This window comes from Nycticebus coucang, chromosome 10 (assembly GCF_027406575.1).
Source record: "Nycticebus coucang isolate mNycCou1 chromosome 10, mNycCou1.pri, whole genome shotgun sequence".
NCBI lineage: Eukaryota > Metazoa > Chordata > Mammalia > Primates > Lorisidae > Nycticebus > Nycticebus coucang.
In genome coordinates, this window is record NC_069789.1 from 55,791,985 (window position 1) to 55,815,193 (window position 23,209).

The 23,209-nt window shown below is 52.1% G+C and overlaps 1 protein-coding gene across 11 annotated transcripts; it reads right to left on the reverse strand.

Moving 5' to 3' along the window:
• Nucleotides 1–22,997, reverse strand: IKBKE (inhibitor of nuclear factor kappa B kinase subunit epsilon). 11 transcript variants are annotated; one of them, XM_053607027.1, is made up of 24 exons: nt 22,589–22,997; nt 21,962–22,061; nt 20,368–20,485; nt 19,330–19,470; nt 18,831–18,960; nt 17,510–17,691; nt 16,956–17,121; nt 16,580–16,712; nt 15,982–16,092; nt 15,496–15,675; nt 14,721–14,917; nt 13,779–13,843; nt 13,602–13,693; nt 13,383–13,472; nt 10,921–10,996; nt 10,686–10,798; nt 8,278–8,354; nt 6,291–6,335; nt 5,313–5,352; nt 4,572–4,673; nt 3,180–3,276; nt 2,972–3,078; nt 2,714–2,785; nt 1–822 (listed from the first exon to the last, which is right to left on the reverse strand). In XM_053607027.1, the coding sequence occupies exons 3-24, from the start codon at nt 20,452–20,454 to the stop codon at nt 789–791; spliced, it is 2,337 nt and encodes a 778-aa protein (XP_053463002.1). In that variant the 5' UTR covers nt 20,455–20,485; nt 21,962–22,061; nt 22,589–22,997; the 3' UTR covers nt 1–788. The 11 variants fall into 11 exon arrangements, 9 of the variants coding, with proteins under 9 accessions (XP_053463002.1, XP_053463008.1, XP_053463003.1 ...); XM_053607033.1 differs by lacking the exon at nt 16,580–16,712 and having other exon boundaries at nt 16,961–17,121; XM_053607028.1 differs by lacking the exons at nt 21,962–22,061; nt 22,589–22,997 and having other exon boundaries at nt 19,402–19,470; nt 20,368–21,044.
• Nucleotides 22,998–23,209: the final 212 nt, after the last annotated feature.

Genomic DNA, 23,209 nt, shown 5'->3' on the forward strand with positions numbered 1-23,209 from the left:
TAGAAAAGGCCACATTTATTCCATTTCCTAAAGGTGCAGGGTGCTGGACTTAGAGGCCCATGCTTGCTGGCATGGCCACCTGTTACTGCTGGCCGGCTGTATGTCCCAGGCCCAGGTGTTGCCTCAGAGAGAGGGGAAAATGGGAAAAGGGTCCCCAAGGCACTGGCACCTGGCCTTGATCACTCATTAGCTCAATCTGAGGTTCAGCCAGTCCAAGGACAGAAGGAAAATGAGGCTCTGTGTTGTTTGGGGATGAATGTGGTGACCCCAGAAACCTCTGGGGAGTAGACAGAGCTGTGTTCAATGTGAAACACCTCAAGGGGAAGGAAGATGGAGATGAGGTCATTTGACCCAGCACCCTGGGGAAACCCCAGGAGGTCTCTTCTCCTGTTCCCCAGGGAGTAAAGCTCTGTAAGCCATAGGCTGGATGGGATAGCATATGACATCCACTTGTCCCCACGGCCCAGCCAGGTTCAGCCACACAGGCCAGGGTAAGGAGGAGCAATATCTGAGCCTGAATAAGAGAAATGTCATTCCAGGCAGTAGCTGCCACACGCTTCACTGTGAGTCTGGACAGAGATGGCCTGGTGTCCTAGTCTGGGCTGGGCTGCTTCTCAGGGGGAAAGGCGGTGGAAGGTAATGCTGGTGACATCTCCTAGCCATTGGCCAGGAGGGAGGTAGGCTGATGAGATGGAACCAGATCTCACCCTGGGTTGGGTCCCGCAGCACAGGAGAGCAGTGTTTGAATCCTTCTAATGCTTCAGGATGCTTCATGCACCCCAGGGAGCTCAGACATCAGGAGCTGCTGGGACTCTACTTAACCTGCAAGGAAAGGCACACATGAGCTTTTACCCACCTGCTGGAGGAGCCTGCAGACCGCACCTCCGGCCCACATAATCACTTGCACTGAGCCATTGAAGTCCTCAGCTCTCCTCTGTGGCAGCTTCCTTCCCTGACGAGATCCCTCTGGTTCTCATCTCTCACTGCACACTAGAATCACTGGGAAGTTCTAATAAATTTCCCCAACTCTCAGCCAAGACTTAGGTGTCAGTGCTTTTCAAAGCACCCCTGGAGATTCCACTGCACAGCCATGGTTTAGGAAGCGGGAAAAGGAGTTCACATGGGTTCGTTCGGCTCCTTGGCTACAGCTCCGAATAAGGAAGTGAAAGTTCATTAAAATAAAGTTTTGATCTGTCTATAAATAGATCACCATATCACAACAAGAAAAATTTATGTTGGCACTAAAATTGGAACTTCCTGCTTAAGAGAGCTGTTCGGGAAAGTCTTTCCAAGAAGCTGTTGAATCTCCTCTGTGTGGGCATTTAGGAGCATGAATTCTCCTCTGTCTGGAATAGGACGGGGAGGAGACACTGCCCTTATCCAAGGAATCTCTGAAACTCTGCAGAGAAACCACAAGCTCTTTCCCTACCTCCTGGTCCCAAGGCTGATGTCTCAGACTGGTGTGAATCTGGATAGGAATTAACATTTAGTGAGTCTTTCCCTACACATGCACACACACACACCTAGACACCTCGAATATCTCATTTTATTTCATCTCTATGAGGTAGGAATTATTATTCCTATTTTATAGGGGTGGGAACTGAAGCTCAGAGCTGAGCAAAAATCCTAGGGTTACAAAGTTGGTATGAAGCAGAGTCAGGCTTCAAATCGTGTTGAATCTCTGCTGACTTTTCCCACCCTGGTTCCCAGAGGCCACCGGGGAGGGTGTGGAAGGTGTGCACATGTGTGTACATGTATGTGAATAGCCACTGGGGAGGGCGTGGAAGGTGTGCACATGTGTGTACATGTATGTGAATAGCCACTGGGGAGGGCGTGGAAGGTGTGCACATGTGTGTACATGTATGTGAATAGGCTGTTGACCTTCAGGGCTAGCAAGGACCATTCTTCCCTCTCAGATTATCCTTTGGTGTTAAAGTGCTTTATAAAGTGGGACTACAGATATGTTACTTAGTTCAATGTAAGCATTTCACATTGTATATTGAAGCAGTACCCTGAACCCCATAAATGCATCAATGTACAAAATTATGATTTAATAAAAAAAATAAAGTGGGACTACAAGATGGCAGTGTTGTTTTTATTTTCTCCCTGTCAAATATGCTTACTTTTTTACACAGGCACATGGTAACTCTGTTGTACTCCAAGTGTCTTTTGTGAATTTTACACAAAATCCCAAAGTCTGAGCCCTGCTGCATTACCACACCAACCCCTCTGCTACCCTGCAGCCCCCATCAGGAGATAGTCCAGCATCTCTGCTGGGCCTGTGGCCCTGGGCTAGCCTACAACATTGGAAGAAGAAATGGGAGCCCCACAGGTGGGAAAAACATGGGCCTTGGGCAACGCACCCCACTGTCTGTGCAGCTCCCTGAGGTAGGACAAGGCACCAGAATAGCACCCACTCTGGTGTCTGCAATATGGGAAGTTTGAGCACAGAGCTGGACAGGGGCACAAATCTCTGCCCCCCACCTCTGACAGCATGGAGGCTCACATTTTAAAAACTAAGTGGAACCTTTATTTCTTCAGGATGGCAAGTCACTTGTGGACAAAGCGTAAGCTCTAAGAGGGCTGTTTGGAAAATGGACATGGGTCAATGAACCTATATGAGGAGGCACAGGGACCCTGCAGCCCCCCAGCAAGGGCAGCTTGACCACCCTGCACTCCCTGGCACACAGCAGGTGGGACGGTGTCTCCTTACCGCTCAATGATTTGGTTGTTTTCCTGGAGGTCAAACGCCAGCTGCTTCATGTGCTCACAGAGCTCTTGCATGCTGTCCAAGGCAGAGGCAAGAGAGGCAGCTGAGGCCAAAGGCAACTTCCCCTTCCCCAGGAGGCCCACTCCCCTCTGAGGCACCCTCTGCGTTCCTGCCTCCTAGGCCTGGCATGTGGCAAACTCCTAGCTCAGGCCTTACCCTCAGCAACACCCCCTTCCATACTCTTCTCTCTCCAGCACTTACTGGAAAAGCAGGTCCCTTTGTGTAGAATAAGGAGCTGCCGGGGGTGGTGAGACCAGAGCCCCTTCTGTTCTGTCCTGAAGGAGCTGCTGAGATAGCCGGTCAAGGATCTGAAAGGAAGCCATGCTGTAATCAGCAATTAGGAACCAGCCTAACTGCACACCCCACCCCCCCACCCCCGCAGTGCCCAGCATTCTCCAGCCATTCCCACCTTGCCAAGGCTCTCCTGAGCTTCCCGGGCATCCGTGATACAGACAGCCACAGAACAGTGCACCAGGTGCAGGTGGTTGCTGGTCTCATGCACCACTCTGAAGAGAGTAGGTAAAGAACTAGAATTAGAGCAGGGCTCAGCTCACTTTTCCCCAGGGTCACCACACTGACACAGATGTGTCCCAGGCATTCACCTCCCTTGAGGCCTCTGCCCTTCCAGCTGTGGCCTCATCTCTCCCCTGCCCCACTGCCATAGTGTGGATGAGCACATCTGCCTAAGGGTAGGAGGGTCCCTCCAGAACACAATGGGAAGCTCTGGGAACGTGCTTACAGCTGGTGACACCTGACAGTTAACAGTGAGCATGGCACCAGGCAAGGCTCCACAGAGGCAGAGGACAACCCACTCCAGGGTGCTTATATGGGGGACTGCCAGGCTCCCATTTCCAGCATGAATTCTCCTTTCTAAGTAGAAGAATGAACAAGAACATTTTCTCCCAAGGCCTAGCACCATTAAACCAGTGGCTGGTCTTCAACCCTGCTACACATTAGAATTGCTTGGAAGAACTTGTAATATACTGATATCCAAGCCCTACTCTAGAGCAATTAAATCAGCATTTGGGGTGGGGAGCTGGGTGGTATATGAAGGTGGGAGAGTGCCTGGGTCTCAGTCCCATGACAAGGGCACAAGTCACACAGGCCTCAGATCCTGCCAGCACCTAAGAAACTGTCCTCTCTCCTCAGGAGGGGTCAGTGTTCGCAAAGCTGGGGAGGGAGGGCAGGCCTTGTCTGAGAAGGGAGAAGCCAAAACTCCTGAAGGAGACAGTGTGAGAAAAGGTTATATTTAAGGGCCTCTGCCACACCCTTCCTTATCCTATAGGGACCTTGTGTTCTCCCTAAAGAGATTTCCCAATACACCCAATAGGGAACATGGAAAGAATTCAAATTTTAGAGGCAGACATGCCATGTACCAGTCTTGGGTCTAGCCCTTACTAGCCGTGTGAGGAAGAGACCTGTCCTCTGAGCCTCAGTTTCCTCATTTGTGAAATATGGTGATAATACCTATTGCATAGGGTAGGTATTATGGAATTAAATAAGCTAAGGTATAGAAACCACCCAGCAGGGCCGTGCCTATGGCTCAAAGGAGTAGGGCGCCGGCCCCATATGCTGGAGGTGGTAAGTTCAAACCCAGCCCTGGCCAAAAACTGCAAAAAAAAAAAAATGGAAACCACCCAGCAGACAGATGAGTCCACTCAGGTACACAAACCCACTCATTTCCTCATGTTCCCTCACTGACTCCTCCCTCTTTATCAGAGCTTTCCAAAGCCCAGGGTCCTCTGAAGCCTGGAAGGGCCAGGCCAGGCCAGGGACCCACAAGCTCAGGAAGGACTGTTACCTCATCCACTTGTCGTGTGTGACTAGAGTCATCTGATACTTCTGCACACACTCCTCCTGGAACACCTGCAGGAGCCTTTTGGCTAGGTGACTAAAATTCATCCTAGAAAGATAGGGAAACCGAGGCACAGAGATGAGCAGCCAGAGCCATCTGTCTACCATAAGCCCAGCCTCCCTTGGTCTTCATCATCATCTTGTCATAGTGCCCAAGCCCTGGGCCCACAGCGGGGACCTTTATCTCTAGGGAAGGAGGACAGTCACACAGTCGCATCATGAAGACCATACACTCAGAGACATAGCCCCTTAGGGAACACACACCCCCTCGAGCTCAGACCCCCAAAGGAAAGAGCAGGGCAGGAGAGATAGTTCATGGGAGGAGGGTGTGTGCATGTGTATTTGGAGGACCTGGGGTGAGTGTAGAATAGCAGGAGTGAGTCTCCAAATAGCCATTGTGGACAGGCTAGCCAGGGCCTCCTGGACAATGGGAGTGTCCGGGAAACAGGGGGACAGAGGTCAGGAGCAGGAAGTGGTAAATCAGTAAGGACAGCCAGGGAAAGGGATCCTGCAAACAATCTTGTCCATTCCAGAAGTAACCCCCATTATGTCAAGAGTGCTTCCAGCGAGCCCCCTCCACTGGCCCTGGACAATGCACCCCAGATAGAGCTATCCTTTGGTAGGATCAGGGCCCTTCATTGCTCTGCCCTGGTGACTTCCACCCTCTGCCCACCCGCAAGCCACTCACTTATCCAGCTTGTGAATCTGCTCCTCATTGTAGCTAAGCCCTGAAGGAAACAAGACAGGACCAATGTCACTTACTCAATCCGTCAGCAAAACAGAGTGCCACAGGATTGGGTGACAGTTTCAAAGAGAAGACAGCCCAGCCTGTGCCCTGCTTCATGGAGCCTCATGGCCAATGGAGTCAGGAAGGACAGAGGAGGGGAACAAGCACCTGAGTAAATGATTATGACAAGGAGGACCCAAGGCATCAGGTTAGCATTCCAGAAGCCGTGGGTAAGAGGGGCCCTAATGCTCATGTACTGGGGACATGCTGCCCCCTCCTGGGCTATGTGGGAATGGCCCTCAGGTCGTGGCAACTTGGACATGAAATGATGATACAGGTTGTGGGTTGCCCCATCCCACTCCCCTAATAGCAGAATCTCCTTCCCGGGCCCTGCATGCCACCAGCTTAGAGCACTTGTGAAGTCCAAGAGATCCGGGTCAATGGGCGGCACCTGTGGCTCAGTCGGTAAGGCGCCGGCCCCATATACCGAGGGTCATGGGTTCAACCCCGGCCCCGGCTGAACTGCAACCAAAAAAGAGCCGGGCGTTGTGGCGGGCGCCTGTAGTCCCAGCTACTCGGGAGGCTGAGGCAAGAGAATCGCTTAAGCCCAGGAGTTGGAGGTTGCTGTGAGCTGTGTGATGCCACGGCACTCTACCGAGGGCCATAAAGTGAGACTCTGTCTCTAAAAAAAAAAAAAAAAAAGAGATCCGGGTCAAGTCCCAGATCGGCCTAATGTGAGCAGGCAGCTGTGGGAATGTGGTTCACCTCCCTGAGCCTATTTCCTCACCCATCACATCTATCTTCATCTGTCAGCACTCTGGGTGTTAATAGTTAAGGGCTCATTTTGAATTTTAAGAAAGGACTCTTAAAGACCAGGAGAAGTAAAACTCTCTTGCGGCTGTAAAATGAGGTGTTCAAAAGCAGTTGGACCTGGATTACCTGGGCTACTTAATCTTTTGTGTGTCTGTGTCTCCGTTTCCTCATCTAAAAAATAGAAGGGTAGGGCGGCTCCTGTGGCTCAGTGAGTAGGGTGCCGGTCCCATATGCCGGAGGTGGTGGGTTCAAACCCAGCCCCGGCCAAAAACCACCAAAAAAAAAAAAAAAAAAATAGAAGGGTAATGGTGCGTGGAATTTTTGTGAGCATTAAATCACTTAAGAACAGATATGGCCCACAGGATGGTCCCTAGCACAAGGGAGGCACCAGAAGTCTACATTACAGGGCTATGGCAAAGCCTCTGAGGTGCTCCTGAAATCATAGCCAGGGTGTCCAGTTGGATACAAGACCCGGCCATCTCGTGGGAACAGGAGAGTCCTGCTTTCCCCACATGTCCCGTGGTTCTCTCCTGTGTCCTAAGGCCAGGCTCTGAAGCAGGTTTGCAGCTGCCAAGGAGACAATTATTATTATTTTGCAGTTTTTGGCCGGGGCTGGGTTGAACCCGCCACCTCCGGCATATGGAGCCGGCACCCTACTCCTTTGAGCCACAGGCACTGCCCGAGGAGACGATTATTTTCTAAATCTGTATGTCCAGGATTGGATCAGCAGACACACATCGCTACCGAGCACTTGCCATGTGGCTAGTGTGACTGAAGAGCTGAATTTCCAATTCATTTAAAGCTTAACACAGAAGCACTGTAAACTATTCTTCCCCTATTAAACACCGCTCTGTTATTTCACTTTGGTAAACATTTAGCTTCCCAATAGAGACATGCTATAAGTGTAAAATATACATGGGGTTTTAAAGATTCAGCACGAAAAAGAACATAAAGTATGTTTTTAGTAATTTTGTTTATACTGATGACATGCTGAAATGACACCTTGGATGTATTGGGTTGAATAAAATATAAATAAAATATATTGTTAGAATTAATTTCATCTGTTCCCACTTTTTCTTTTCTTTTTTTTTTTTTTTGTAGAGACAGAGTCTCACTTTATGGCCCTCGGTAGAGTGCCGTGGCCTCACACAGCTCACAGCAACCTCCAACTCCTGGGCTTAAGCGATTCTCTTGCCTCAGCCTCCCGAGTAGCTGGGACTACAGGCGCCCGCCACAACGCCCAGCTATTTTTTGGTTGCAGTTCAGCGGGGGCCGGGTTTGAACCCGCCACCCTTGGTATATGGGGCCGGTGCCCTACCGACTGAGCCACAGGTGCTGCCCCTGTTTCCGCTTTTTAAATTTTGGCTATTAGAAAGGTTTAAAATGACATATATGGCTGGTATTGTATTTGTATTGCATGGTGGTTTTTAGGTAATCCCAAGGATAGAAGAGAATTTAGCAATCAAACCCAAGACTTCGGACTACAGATTAGGAAATGTTTAGGGCATTGGAGGGGAGTGAGAGGGTCAGTTCCTGCTGTCAACTAGGGCCTCCCCAGGTTTCCTCTGACACCATCACTAGCCCTCCTCTGGGGTGACTCTGTCCAATGAAGACAGTCACCTCAGGCAAGTGGATTCCCATCCCTGGGTCAGTGAGCGGGCTGGCCCTGTCCAGAAGGTTTCGTGAACACTAATAGATAATGAAGCCAAAATGCCTGGCCTGGTGACTCAAATTGGGATTTCTTCTGGATGCCTCCATCCCTAGAAAACTTAACTATCCCAGTGCCCCAAAGACATAATGCATAGGGCAATTCTCTGTAAACTGTAAGGTGCTCTGCCATGGTACGGGGTCTTCTTCCAGGGCCACCCCTTCTAGAGCACCCAGTCTCCAGCTATTGCATCTCCCACCCTGTGATCCAAGCCTCTCACGTAGCAACAGGCACTGGTGTAAAGCCTTCGTGCCCCTCGCCGGCCTGCAGACAGCTCTCAGGCAGGGGCCCTAGCTCCACACAGCACCATCTACCGTGGGCCTCCATGTAGAATATTACTGAATAATCGGGAGGAAGAAGGGAGAGAGGAGAGAGCAGAAGTATTTTGCCCTCTGCACGGCTCACCTGGCCTCATCCTAGACTTCTTGAACTGTTTGTAGATGAGGTTCATCTTGTCCAAACAGCACTGAATCTGCTGGTTACTGCGGGCCGGAGATAGGTGTTGGAAGAATGGAACAGAACAGAGCAAAGGGCATGGGAGGGAGCAGGTGACATGGGAGTAAGGCAAGAGCTGTCTTCTTGTAGAAGGAAACTCACTGCCACAGTTTTTGGGGGTCAATCTGGGAATGGGGGAGGCCAACCTATCTCTAAGCTATAAGACGCCTTGGAGCCAGCCAACCATCTCTCATTCCCAGGGTTTATTTTCTCTCTGAGTCTCTCTCACACACACTCATGACATAAGTTAAGCGAGAGGTGAGACAGAAAAAGCCACGGAGGGACAGGCAGCAGGAGAGTGGGCTTTGCTATGTAAGAAGACTTGAGATTAGATCCTGAGAAGGAACTCAGGTCCCTGAAACCTAAGGGAGCCTGTAGTGATCCCTGGGGATGAAGTGAAGGAGACTTCTCCCCGGGGTCACCTGGGAAGGACAGAAGGGGACAGCTTCTTTACCCAATGCCTGAATATACAGAAGAAACTCAGATAAATAACGAATCAACAATCCTTGTTTAAAACAAGAAGGAACCAATGGTCCTGTCCTGCCTGGGGCAGGGAATCTGGAAGATGACCTTGGCCTGCTGTTTAAGGTCATTGTTGTTTCTTCTTTCCCCTTTCCAGGCTAGATACAAATTCTTTGTTTGAAAGGTAGAGTGTGGAGGAGGAGTTTTTCTTTCCTCTCTGGCCTGGGCCCCTCAGCATCCTCCCTCCAGTACCTCCAGGCAAACCCATCTCAGCTAGTTCTGGAGCTGGACTCCGGGCAGAGCATGCGCTTATTCCCAGAGCCCTTCCAGCCCCAGGAGCCTGCCCTCCCAGAACATGGGGTGGAGGACGAGATGGCTGGGATGGAACCTCAGATCTGCAATCTTTAACCAAAAGGCTCAGGGCCAAGTGTATTCCAAATTGTCTTCTGATGTCAAAAGGTTCTTCAGGGCACACAGCATATTGTGGAGCACCCCTGGCAGGGTCTGGGCAGCAACTCCTAATCCCATCATTAACCGCTGTGCATGAGAGAATCTTAAGTGTGCTGCAAAAATGTTTAAAGATCATTAATTATTTTCGAAAGAAGTTTAAGTGCAGAAGTATGTTCTTTCTTTTACTCCTTTTTTGATCAACATAATTTGAGTGTGCCAGGGAAGTTTAACTACAGGTACAAGTGTGCCGTGAGATAAAAAAAGGTTGAAAAACACTGTCCTAACAAAATACATTCACACCTTCAGAGAACCATAAGACTATTTACCCCACGTGACAAGAATTAAGACCATAAAGAGCCTTGTACATGTTTAGGTCAGGTTTTGCAGTTAATATAGTTAAAACAAAAATTTAAAAATCCAGCAGTTTTCAGAGCTTTTTGAGATTAGAATTGAGGACATGGGATTACGGGTTTGTGGAGGTCCAGAGTGCAATAGGTATAAATAAAATGGGTGGGGGGGCTCCTCATGGGGGACCATCTCCCCCGGGAAGCAGTGGCTCTGCACATACGCGCCTGTGAAGCGGGTGGGCACTTTTATGTTTGTTGAAAAGGAGAATGTTCAGGTCATACATGCCTGCCTGGTTTAAGCCAAAAACATAGGCTTTGGTGGGTAGACAGATCTGACTTAAAGCCCCCCTGTGCCATTTGTCATTTACTGGCTGTGATGAAAGGCAAATTGACCTCACTGAGTAAGCTTCCCCTTCTATGAAACAGGCATCAGAGCAGCAATATCATTGTTCTGAGGAGTCAATGAGATGCTATAAATGAGAGAACCCATGTAAGGGCCTGACATAGAGAAAGAGAGCTAAATTCTTCTTCTTTTTTTTTTTTTGAGACACAGTCTCAAACTGTTGCCCTGGGTAAAGTGCCGTGAGCTGTGATGCCACAGCACTCTACCTCAAACCTCAAACTCCCGGGCCCAAGCGATTTTCTTGCCTCAGCCTCCCAAGTACCTGGGACTACAGGTGCCTGCCACAATGCCCAGCTATTTTTTGCCTGGGCTGGATTCCAACCTGCCAGCTCTGGTGTATGTGGCTGGTGCCCTAGCCACCTGAGGTTTAGGCACTGAGCCTAAATTATTCTTTTATTCAGAATTATTACACCCAGATTCCTAACTCATTCTTCACACTCCCAGCTGGGGGCAGACCCAGGTCCTTTTCTCCTTCTGGCTGGTCTGTGTGTGTGTATTAGTGGGCCTGGCTCCTTCCTTGATCGCCCACCTAGCTGTCATGCCCTCGCACCCTTGCCGAGAGAAGGGAGAAAGCAGGCTGACTCCACAAAGATGGTGGGACCTTTCCAGCTGCACGCCCGTGCCCCCACCCCACAAACAAGGAAAATCCCACAGACCTTCTGTCCTCATGTACCTGATCCCGGCTCTTCACCAGCTCTGAGCTCGGGTTGCTGAGGCTCATCTGGGTCTCTTTGATATTCTGGGAACATTTGGAGAGGACCTCAGCCAACTGCGGGGTAAAAAGGGAGACCTATGTGGAGTCCTCAGCTTGGGGCTCTGATGTGCAGGCTGGCTGGACCACCGGCCCCCCGGCTGTAGTCCTGAGACGCCCCCACTCCTAGCCTCACTCACAGTCCGCAGCCTGGACCTCAGCTCTGTGGCCTCCTTCAGTTCCTGGACCTCCGGTGTCCCAGGCATGCTGCTGAGCCTAGAGGGAAGCAAGGAGAAAGGCCGCAGTAAGGGTTTAGGAGGCAGCCAGAGTGGGAGGCACGGCATCTTTGGGACAGCCTTGCTGGTTTGCAGGATCTCTGGGGAGTGTTCTGCTTGAGACAGGGGAACCAACTTGAAGAGAGCCCTACTCACCAAAGTCATGACATTATTGAGCATTGCAAAGAATAAAGGTTGAGGTGGATGGAAACACTTTACACCTGTGAAAATTTGTGAGCCCATGAGGCAAGGCAGCTATTAATGACCTCCTTACCAGGAATGTTGGTAAGCAAAGGGAAAGGATTAAGTTCTTTTCTGGTAGAAACTCTATTTCCTGATAACCAATTGCTTACTGATAAGGGAAAAGCTGTATTTTGTAGACTGCTACCCAATAATGTCCAGAACTTCAAACATGAGTATCTTGCCACCCTGGTGAAATTATTCTCTTGGGCACAGTGTTAAAAATCAATGAATGATAAAGGGATGGACATCCACATGGTGGACAAGGCAAACACCACACTGGTTCTTTGTTTTTTAGGGAAAATGTAATCCATAGCAGAGCAATCAGGCTGTCACTCCCAATGGAGTGTTGACATGAAGTATGCAGCATCGTCTATGATGTGTTCTAGCAAAAAATGTGAAACTTGAATTTATCCAGTCTTCAGAATTCTAGTTTACAGGAAGTGCGTCGAAAGAAGAAGGAGCCAAACAGCTTCCAGAGGATGTTCTCCATGAGTCCAGAAGGGGAAACTATAATGACAAGGCTCCCAACAAGTCAGTGTTAGGGGAAAAAAACGCATGGGGTGGGGCAGTTTGTGCCCTATTAAAACAGATACAAAGTGTGGTCTTAGACTGTATCGTGGTTGAACACAACAATTTCCAAAAGAAATTCTGGAGATAATTAGGAAAATTGGAATATGAATGAGGACTAGATGACATGAAAATGTATTGAGGGGCGAGCCAGCAAGCTGAGAAAGCATGTTGTAAACAGCAAACACACAATAGTCTCACGCTGGTTAATGCATATACTTATAGATTAGGAAAATATCTACTAAGGTGTCTACCTATCTCTGGGTGGTAGGATATGGTATGTTTTTTTTTTTTGTAGAGACGGAGTCTCACTTTATCGCTGAGTGCCATGACGTCACACAGCTCACACTCTTGGGCTTATAGGGTATGGTATTTTTATTTTTTTAGTTTTGCTTATTTGTCTTTTCCAACTTTCTACCATCAGCATATAGTTTTTTAGGCTCTGTGCAGCCCTTCCCACATAAGGTATTCCCCTCCCTTCTGGCCTAAAATGCCTCATCTTCTGCGAAGGCCTCCAGGGTTGCTGCTACCCATCTCTGGTCTCCCCTTACCCAACCATCCTGTCAGCCCTCACATGCCTGGGAAGGGCTAACTGCTTTGGGTGAGCATGGGCCTCTCTGTGTGACATGATGCCACATCTGTCCCTGGAGCACCTTTCTATGCCCCTGGACAGAGCTCTGCTTAAAGGAGATTCCCCAGCAGCACTGCTGACTGACCCCTGCTCTCTGTCACTGTTTGAAGAGGGCTCAGCCACGACTAGGACTCCATCCGTGTCATTTGGAGTCTCTCCTCTTCCTACTCCCTGCACACCCACCTTCCCAGCTGCCCCTCCATCAGTGTTGCTGCTGCCAGGCCCCAGGAGGTACCCAAGGCTGCAGTGAGTCAGACCCACTGCTGGGAAACTCCCTGGACCTCCCTGTGGCCAAGGGCTAGGGGTCGTGGGAGGGAGGGGGGACTTCTGGCATGTTTGAACATCTCTGATCCTTTGTCCCAAAAGATTCCTGCCACAGCCAGCTTCCCTAGGCTGTAGCACTCCCATCTCTCACCCATGCCCTGCATGGCTCACGCCCTCCAGGACTCGGGGGCTGTGCTCACTTCCCTGGTGCCCTGGAAAATGGAATTTTCCCATGTTTCCCATCCCCAGACCCTCAGCTTGGCTTCTTCCAAGTCTCCCTCTTTTCCCAGCCCATCCTCCCGAATTAGCCCAAGATAGGGGAGTGGATGGAGTCGAGGGTCCAAACACTGGAGCCGGGAACCCTGAGAAGGCAGAATGAGTACTCAAAACCGTTCGAGAAAGGCCTGGCAGGACAGAGGCCCCTTCCTGGACAGGGAAGCTGCCTGGTACCTGGAGAGCCCGGGCCTCTCAGCCCCTATGCAAGTGAGCGACTGGGTTAGGGTGGTGGAGTGATGAGGGACCAGGTAGGGGTGCCCTCTCTATTCTAGCAAAGCTCTAGCTCTCTAGCGGGAGAGCTCTGAATGAGGGAGGAGAGGTGCATTGTTGGAAGTATCCGGGGCAAGGAACAGAGACAGAGAGAGAAGAGCTGGGAGGTGTGGGCTGGCCTGGGAAGGACACCCACCTCTCGGTGCCCATGCTGCTGCTGAGGATGAGGATGGGGGCTGTCTGGGTGACCTCCAGAGTCCGCCTGCATCTGGTCTGGAGCACCGCCCTGCCCAAGGGAAGTCTATGTCAGAGCTGCCTTGCCCAGGGCACCGTGCATGTGGGCATGGTCCCAGGGCAGTGCAGAGAGGTCGGGGCCCCCACCTGCCCCCTCTTCCTTGCCCTCATAGGTACTCACACCACCCAGTGCAGCCCCCGCAGCATCAGCTCCTGCCCATCCAGCAGGGCCCGTGCCAGCCACAGGGCCTGGTAGCCGGTGCCCAACACACCCTGAAACACACAGGTGGGCAGGGGCAGTCCCACACCGTCCACTCCTTTTTTCATGCCTCCCTGCCACCTTGGGGCCACCCCTCACCTTGGCGGTGTTGTAATCTGCCTGCACATCCACCTTGGGGACAAACTTGGGGACATCCAGAGCAGCTGCAGACAAAGACCCTGTCTGAGTGGCCTGTCTTTATGGTTCCAGGTCAACTTTGAGGTCATCTTTATTATTTCTAACTCATGCTCTCCCCTGGCCGCCAATCCCACACGCCTGCGCTCTACACCTTCCAAGCAGCCAACGCGCTTAGGGTCTGTCTTTACTGTTATGGTCCCTCACTGCCACCTTGCGGCCATCTCGAGAACTGCACCCTCATTCCCAAGAGCCCACCTCATCAGGCAGGAAGAGAACTAAAACCATCACCCTCTTGGCCACGTGTTTCCAGGTTAGGAGGATGAAATTGGCATCATTCAAATCAGAATGAATAATACTTTCACTAGAACTTGGAGAAAAGAACAACACTATGAACCCCTGATCACTTAGACCCTGCTGTTGTGTGGGCGATATGCTGTGCTGAGAGGTTGGGCTCAAGGATACAGAAATTTCCTGTCTGTTCAGCAGCTTGGGCTCCTGCTTCCTCCAGCACAAACTACCTGAGACGTCCCTATCAATCAGAGATTAGAGGGAGCACATTAAATCCAAATTTTCACGTTTCTATTGTTTCTCCTTCCTTCCTTCCTTCCTTCCTTCCTTCCTTCCTTCCTTCCTTCCTTCCTTCCTTCCTTCCTTCCTTCCTTCCTTCCTTCCTTCCATCCTTCCTCCCTCCCTCCCTCCCTCCCTTCCTTCCTTCCTTCCTTCCAAACAATTTCTTGGACACTGTGATACCCCAGGAGGTCAAGCCACCAGCCCAAGATACACGGCATCTCTGAGGCATCTGCGGAATTAGACCCCAAATCGAAACACTCACATTGTAAACCCCAGCCTCTTGAAAGGGAATGTGAGGAGGAGAAAAGACCCAGCCCGGAGGGCCTTACTCACGGTCCCTGAAGGCCAGCCCCTTGGGGGTCTCGTTGGCTATGCTGAAGAGGGTCAAGGGGCTGCTTGCTGTTGTGTGGGCGATGTGCTGTGCTGAGAGGTTGGGCTCAAGGATACAGAGGTGACCTTCAAAGAAGTACTGCTGGTGCTGGGGGGCCACATTGGTCTGCTTATACACAGCCTCCAGAAAGATGGCTATCCTAGATACAGCAGGCATGGGTAGGGGTGTCAGCAGGCAGGATGTGGGGTCAGATTGACCCAAACCCCTGCTAAGACTTTGCCCATAGACAGGGCTTCATTTCTCAGGGGTGGGGGTTACTGGGATGGTTTTCTCTCTCATGAAGGGTAAAGAGAGAAAGTAGAGAGCTCATGTCTTATTGGTAGTTGGTGACAGAGTGGGAACAAAACCCAGGAGCCCCAGTACCCAGCTCTGCCCTTTCACCTCTCCACACCACGTTTGCATTTAAATTCACCTAGTCCCATAAAGTACCCCTGGAATGAAGGGTTCGATGAGCAATAGATTTGGACACTACATTATCAACACACACTTCTCAAATTTATAATGCATATTATTCTTGCAAAGGATGCAGAATCTCTGAAGTACAAGCAAGAAAATCTGTTTAACTTTGTGGACCTAGTGTTTTTCCAAACTAAATTTGGACCCAAAAGTTTATATCTAAAAACTCCATGGAACGTACTTTGGGAGGTGCCGCTTCAGACAATCACTTCTGCTTAGGGAGGAAGGTTCTCATGCCTTCACTCCCTTGCCCCCACTTACGTGTTATGGGTGTGGACGTAGATGTGGTACAGGACTGCCTGGGACAGGGAGAAGACGTGGAAGACGACTCGCTGCAAGATGTCACTGGTCTCCGCAAAGAACTGGTCGAAGCCCCAGCACTTGGCCTGCTCCACCTCCAAGATGTTGGCCAGGATGGGCACCAGCTGGGTCTGCAACCCCCTGCCCTCCCATGACATGGACACTGTCAGGGACTGGGACCCAGACTTGTCCCCTCAAGTAGATAATAGGGGCATTCCATGAGAATGCCCTGAAGAGGTGCAACCAAGGTGGCAGGGGAGGAAGAGCTGGAAGAACTGGTCCCAGCATCCAGGTGGAAAAACTGGGCTACAAAGGGAAAGTGCTATACCCAACCCTACAGTGTTCCTGGGGCCCCTGCAGGAATAGGCTTCAGAAATACTGACTGAGTGGAGAGCAGTGTCACTCAGCCCAGACTCGACCACCATCCACCCAGCAGAGTCCACTCACATGGACAGGCGACAGGTGATGGGGAGTTTGTAGCTCCACTCCAGGGGCCCGTTCTCCCGCCTCTGAGTGCCTGCAATGGCCCCAGGTGGCTTCTCTGTGGTGATGCGGTACCTGGGGTGAGGCAGGGCCAGGTCAGTGGGACCCCAGCCATCACACTCCCAGGGATGATAAATTCAGCCTGAGGCCGAGGGCTCAGAGCACTGGGTCCAGGCACCCAGCCACTCTAAGGTAGCCTGGAAAACAGAACTTGAGAGGCCTAGCTTTCCTCCAAGGAGCTCACTGTGCCTGGAAGCTCCCGTGCTAAGCTCTTTCTTCAAGCAGAGAGAACTTTGCCCTGTCCACTGCCTCTCCCCTTCCCCACTTCCCCCAGCCTGGCAGCCTCCATACCTTTGCCCAGGCTGTGATTGGCCCCCGACATTCTCCTCTCCTTTCAGAGTCTAGCCTTCCCTGACAACCTCCTTCCCAGAAGCCTAATACGGGTTCCACACAGTTCAACCCCTGAGATGAGGGTGGGTGCGTCAACCTTCTGCTAATCCACTTCAGATCTGTCTTGCTTTGGGTGGGGCGCTTAAGGAGAGCAGCTACTGTCTCCAGCTACCTGTTGCTCCTATCAGACAGCCGGAAACTATGGAGACCTTGGACCTGGGAACAGGAGGCTGCATGCTTTCCCCACTTTTGCCCCTGGAAGAGTCTCTGCATGTCCCTGGACAAAGTCGCTTTTTGAGCCTCAGCTGTGAGGAAGCGAGCAGTAAGAGGGGAGAGTTACAAGGACGCACTGAACTAAGAGAAGTATTAGTAGGTTCCCACCAAGCCATGGGCAGGGCTTGGCTCCTCCTTTGACCCACTGCTTAACAAAGGACCTACCGGAGCCTGGCTGGGGAATGGGATCTGAATTCGAGGGGGAGCAGGGGACATAGCAGGGACCAATAGGGGACAGTCCAGGGCACCCCCCAGTTCCCTGCCCTGTGGCCCACCATACATGATCTCCTTGTTGCGCCGTGGCCCACCAAAGGGGACAAAAGGCAGGCTGCCGGTGGCTGCATGGTACAGGGTCACTCCAATGCTCCAGAGATCCACAGTCACCCCAAAGGCCTTTTGCTGGGGCTTTCTAAGCACTGCCCGCTCATACATGTCGGGGTGCTGTAGATAGAGAACCAGAAAGCAGCCATGGGGAGAGATGAGCAAGGGCCTGAACCCCCACCTGTCAGGATCCCTTCCACCATCTTCAGGTGGAAACAGGACCACTCAGAACCCTTCTCCTTTATTATCCTAATAATGGGTATCCCAGTGGCCTACCCAGAGCATTTCCATCTGGTCATCCATGGGGCAGGCTGTCTGGACATACTGTGGCATTGCCCCTTCTGTCTTAGAGAACAGAATGACTCCCTCTGGTTGGGGTGCAGGGGGTGAGATATTAACCTTCCAGAAGCAGGGGGATGGCCAAACCCCCTCCTAGGGGCATCTGAAGGAGTCACAAGGCCAGGGGGGCCCAGAGCTCAAGGCAGCAGGTGCCTAGCAGCTCACTCACCAGGTACTCCTCCGTTCCATAGACAGAGATGAACTTCTCATCATCATCCAGTTCCCGGGCAGCCCCGAAGTCTGTCAGCTTGTAGATGCTCTGCCCCTCCTCCCCCACGAGGCGCATGATGTTCCCAGGCTTGATGTCGCGGTGGACAATGCCGTTCTCCCGCAAGTGGTTCATGCCAGCCACTGAGGACAGATGGAGGACTGCTAGCTGGCTTTGGTCAGGGACAGGGTGGAGTCTAGGTTCATCCTGCTGGGAAGCCATCCTTGCATCATGATAGAAAGGGAGTTTTCATGGGCTGACAAGACCACGGGAAAAGTGGGGAACAGAGGTGGGCCCAGGGCAAAGGAGGGAGTCCTCAGGACACTGGGATATGTATGGAGGCTACAGCTGGGTTCTCTAGGAAATCAGAGAGGTGACTCTGCCTCCCCAAGGACAGCAGAGCCTTTCGTATTACTTATTTGTGGTAAAATATACAAAACAAAATCTATCATTTTAAACATGTGTAAGCATACACTTTAGGGACATTAGGCACATTGCTTTGCCACCATCACCACCTGTCTCCAGAACTTTCTCACCTTTCCAAACCGAACCTCTGTACCCATTAAACAACACTTTCATCCCCCCTCACTCAGGCCCTGGCACCCCCATGCTATTTTCTGTCCCTATAAATTGGACTACCCTGAGCACCTCATGTGAGTGGAATTACAGTGCTTGTCCTCTTGTAACTGGCTTATTTCACTTGCCATAATGTCTTCAGCATTCATCCATGTTGTAGCAGGTGTCAGAATTTCCTCCCTTTTAAAACTGAATAATATGGGCGGCACCTGTGGCTCAGTCAGTAAGGCCCCGGCCCCATATACCAAGGGTGACGGGTTCAAACCTGTCCCCGGCCAAACTGCAACCAAAAAATAGCCGGGCGTTGTGGCGGGCACCTGTAGTCCCAGCTACTCGGGAGGCTGAGGCAAGAGAATCGCTTAAGCCCAGGAGTTGGAGGTTGCTGTGAGCTGTGTGAGGCCACGGCACTCTACTGAGGGCCATAAAGTGAGACTCCGTCTCTTAAAAAAAAAAAAAAAAATTGAATAATATTCTATTGCGTACATGTACCGCATTTTGTTTGTGTATTTAGGTTGTTTCTATCTTTTGGCTGTTGTAAATTACACTGCTGTGAATGTTGGTGTCCAATCTTTTTAAACTTTTATTTTTAAATTGGAGTTTGAAACTGAATGATTAGCAGGACTCAGACAGCTGTGTGCTGCCCCGAAAGCTGTGTCCCAGGCCTGCTGCCTGGCTGAGCGGGGAGGCAGGGCCAGGGAGGGCTCACCCACGCAGCGCAGTACCACCAAGAACTCATCCTCGGGCAGCCCGAAGGCATTCTCAGGGCTCTCCAGCACGCTCAGCAGACTCCCACTGGAACAGTACTCCATCACCAGCACCTTCTGTCGGCTGCCCCCCTGTGGGTGGGACAGAGGAAGGGCTGGGTAGGGTGTAATTCTCCTCCCCACTCATCAAGAAGAGGTGTCTCAGCTCAACCTAGAGCCCCCATTCTCTGGGTCCCTGCTTCTAGCCTGGTCTCCCCTCCTTGGCCTCATGCTGATCCCACACTGGAATCTAAGCTCGCCTTCTCCAGGAAGCCCTCTAGCTTACGCACTGATTCTGCCATTCCTTTCCCTTGAGCTACCCCTTCCCTTACTTGCATTCTTTGCTCCCCTCTACAGTTTGACTGCTGGTGAGGAGGCCACTATTACTGTATGGCTTGACTCTCCCTAGACTGTGAGGGTCAAGGACAAGACCATACTCCTCTACCTCAGCCCTGGACTCACTGTCTCCTCCACCGCAAAGAGCTTGACAATGTTCTGGTGATTCAGCTTCCGCAGGACCTCAAACTCTCTCACCTGCACCTCCAGGGGCCGCAGGTAGCTGGCAGTGTTGAAGACCTTCACAGCGACAAGCTCGCCAGATTTCTGCCGCAGGGGAGGGAGGAATGGGAGACAGCAGAGGGATAATACAAATCCTACTGCCACAGGGGAACAGCCACCTTCTCCCAGGCCTCCATTCAGCCCAACCCCAGAGATGAGCAGACAGCCAGGTTGAAGGGAATCTCCCGACCTCAGCTCCTTCCCCTACATGGGGGTAGATCATCAAAGCACCAGGAGGTGACAAGGGCTTGTCACACATGATATTCTGCAGAGGGTAGCTTTTCTTTATTTTTTTTTGTAGAGACAGAGTCTCACTGTACCGCCCTCGGGTAGAGTGCCGTGGCGTCACACGGCTCACAGCAACCTCTAACTCTTGGGCTTACGCGATTCTCTTGCCTCAGCCTCCTGAGCAGCTGGGACCACAGGCGCCCGCCACAACACCCGGCTATTTTTTTTTGTTGTGTTGCAGTGTGGCCGGGGCTGGGTTTGAACCCACCACCCTCGGCATATGGGGCCGGCGCCCTACTCACTGAGCCACAGCCGCCGCCCAGCTTTTCATTATTACTCTTGCCTTTGACAAGAACTACAATGGCAGCCAACCCTGCTTGGCATTAGCAGCAGAACAGGGATTAGAACCTGGTCTGTCTGGAGCATCATTTTATATGTTCTTGCAGGATAAATCCAAAATATGTCAACAAGTTCCACTTCCCTCCTCTGCTATCCCTAGATCCCATTACCGTTCCTTGGATATTCCCTTGGTGACTTCATCTTTCTCTTGTCCCAACTTGTACCTGACAGGCGCTCTCCCAAGGAGCCCTTTCCAGCTCCTGAAGAACTCAGTGTGCTCCTTTCCCAGAGTGCTGAACTGAGCCCAGGGGCCCCTGTCCAGCCGCGTACCCCCCTGCTGCCCAGGTGTGAGGGGCCGGGCCGGCTGCCCCCTACCTTGTTGCGGGCCTTGTATACGCTGGCAGTGGCACCCTGCCCCAGCAGGTCATCCGTGTGCCACAGGTAGTTGACTGTGCTCTGCATCTTTTCTCCAGGCTCGCTGGCCACCTTCCACCTGAAGAAGCACATGCTAGGGACACAGGGCTTCATCCCTAACCTGGTGACATGACTAGTGGCTGGGTCCTGAACAAGACTGCCCCATGAAGAGCTCCATGTGGCCCTTCCACAGGCAAGGGGGCAGGGGAAGGGAGGCACAGAAAATTAAGTAACTTCCCCCAAAAGAAGCACAGCGTGACAGGGCCTCTGGCTTGTCCTCTCTCCAAGGTCCCCTTTATCCCCCTCCAGCTGTTCTGCAGAGACAGACCTTCTTTTCTGTCACCTCTCTCAGGCATAGAGAATTCTGGGTTTTGGCCTCTAGGCCTGAGATTGTCCCAGGAAGCAGAACAGTGTAGGAGGAAGGGCCCCTGGTCAGGCAGCGTCACCCGCACCACCGCAAATCTCCAGGATTGCAACATGAGCCTGGACCCCTCCCAACCCCACACGGTTGCCCGTCTGCCAGGCCCACCACTTCCTGCTGCTGCAAGCTGACAGCTGCTAGCCAGGCGACTAGCATGGCCAGGTCCACCAGAGGGCCAGGGCTGCTGTATATGTGGGTGTGAGTGTGTGTGTGTGTGTGTGTGTGTGTGTGTGTGTGTGTGTGTGTGTGAGCAGGGCTGGGAGAGGCAAAAAATCAACCACCTAAGGGCTTAGGAACTTCTGGGAGGATCTGAAATTCCCCTACCACTCTGTTCCCCATCTTTGCCTTCATCCTCTTCTCTCCTAAGGGCTGTTCCTCAAAGCAATTGGTTGCAGACAGTTGCAGCCTCAGAAGTCAAACTCAATGCCACTCTGAAAAACAAGGCCAGGGCTGGCCTTTCTGGGATGCCTGGGGGCAGGACCATAAGATGGGCCACTATCCCTTAAACATGTTCAAATAAGGCTGGACTAGAAAAGGCCTCTTCCTGTTCTAACCCCTTATAGGTTCTCAAATTGAGGATCCGTGGGCCGGGAATCCTGTGTTCCTGAGCTTGGAGCCTCTTCTCTCTGTACTCTATAAAAAATGCAAATCTTTGGGAATGTCAGCTCCTTGAGCTGGAGGCCACTTGAAGAGTTCAGTGGTCAGTTCCTAATTTCCGATAATATATTCATGTCTGCATTATACAGAAGGGGCTGAGGTACTGAGAGGCTTCCTGTGACAACATGGTAGCTCAGTAGGAACAAGTCAGCCAGGGTCTCCCGGCTGAGGCTGAGGAGTCAGCCAGCAGGTCTGCGCTCTGGTACTGGGACAGGGAACACCTGAAGGCGCAGTGGGAAGGGGTGGTGTGGTGTAAAGGGCCAGCTGCAGACGGGCAGCATGCCCCTGCTCCTGAGACTGCGGCGCATGCACCTGGCTCTGCTCTGCATGCTCTACGGCCCCCACCCCAGCACTTGGTGCAAGGAGGGCGCAGCAGCCCTCAGTGAGTGGCAACAGTGGCAGGACATGAGCCTGGGAGCCAGACTGAGCCACCGCCTCCCTCCCTCCTCAGGCTCTCCTGTGGCCAAGTGCACTTACCCCACGCTCTGAGCTGCTCTGAGCCGTCCTGAATCAGACAAAAACTCTCCCTGGCAAGTGTGTCTTATGGTGTCTGTCTGTGGTGAGTCCAGGAGCTGAGCTGCACCGGAAAGAGGAGGGCGACGGATAAGAGGCTCCCCTTGGTGCTGTTTGCTTCTCTGCTTCCATCAAAGGCCACCGGCCCTAGCCCTTTAACCCTTTCCTGTTTGTCACCTCCCCCACAGGACTGTGTGTGTGTGTGTGTGGGGGGTTCCAGCCCTATTCCCCCAGCTGTTCTGGGAGACTTTCCTGGCTGCTTCTATTCCTGGGGCTGGACCCAGGAGACAGAACCCAGGAAAAGTGAGGGCAGGCACCAGAAGCTGACAAAGGCAGAGCCCAGAGAGGCGGCGAGCCATAACCCTCCCTGTGCTCACTAGACTCCAAGCCATCCTTTCCAAGAGTGCCAGCCAGAGAGGGAGTGCATGACACAACCTGCCCCCAACAGCCACAGAGGGACACAGGGACTCTGGGCCTGGAGAGCTGCTGCCGACATGCAGGCACCCCTGTACCCAGTTGACTTCTGCCTGCCCTGCCCCTTGCCGGCTTCCCCCATCCAAGCCTCCCCCCACACACACACTGCGCACTCACCCCATCTCAGCTGCAGGAGACACAGGCTTGTGGGACTGGGCCCCTAGAGCTTTCAGGACTTGCTGTCATTTGTGGGCAGTGCTCATAGCATCCTGGTAGCCACAGGCCCCTAGGACCCGCAGGCAGGGCCAGTGGAACTGGGAATAGTGGGTTTTCTCCTGGCCTCTCTGGCGGCAGGACACCCACTTCAGCACTGAGCCCTGGCTCTCAGCTCTCGCACTTCCTGATTTTGTTCTCTCTCTCTCTCTCTCTCTTTCTGTCTCTCTTAAAGAGACAGAGGCAGCTCAGTGTAGCCACCAGTTCAGCAGGAAGGAGAAAGAGGATGCTCTGAGTTTCCAAGTGGAGGTATAGAATGTGTAGGAACCTGAGCCCCAAAGAGGCCAGGACCTGAGGCCCCGCTGGCTGTGGCTGTGGCAAGCTGCTGGGTACTGTTTGGTGTCTCCTGCAGTTCACTGGAGCAGGGAATTTCAGGGCTCTGCCCAGAGTCAACAGAGCAGGTTGGGCAGGTTAACCCAGTGGAGAGCTGCCTGAGAAGACCAAGTTCCCGCACCCAGGATCCCAGGGAGGTCCAGGACCTATGCCTAGCCAGTCCTAGGAGAGGTTGGATGTGACTCACAGTCC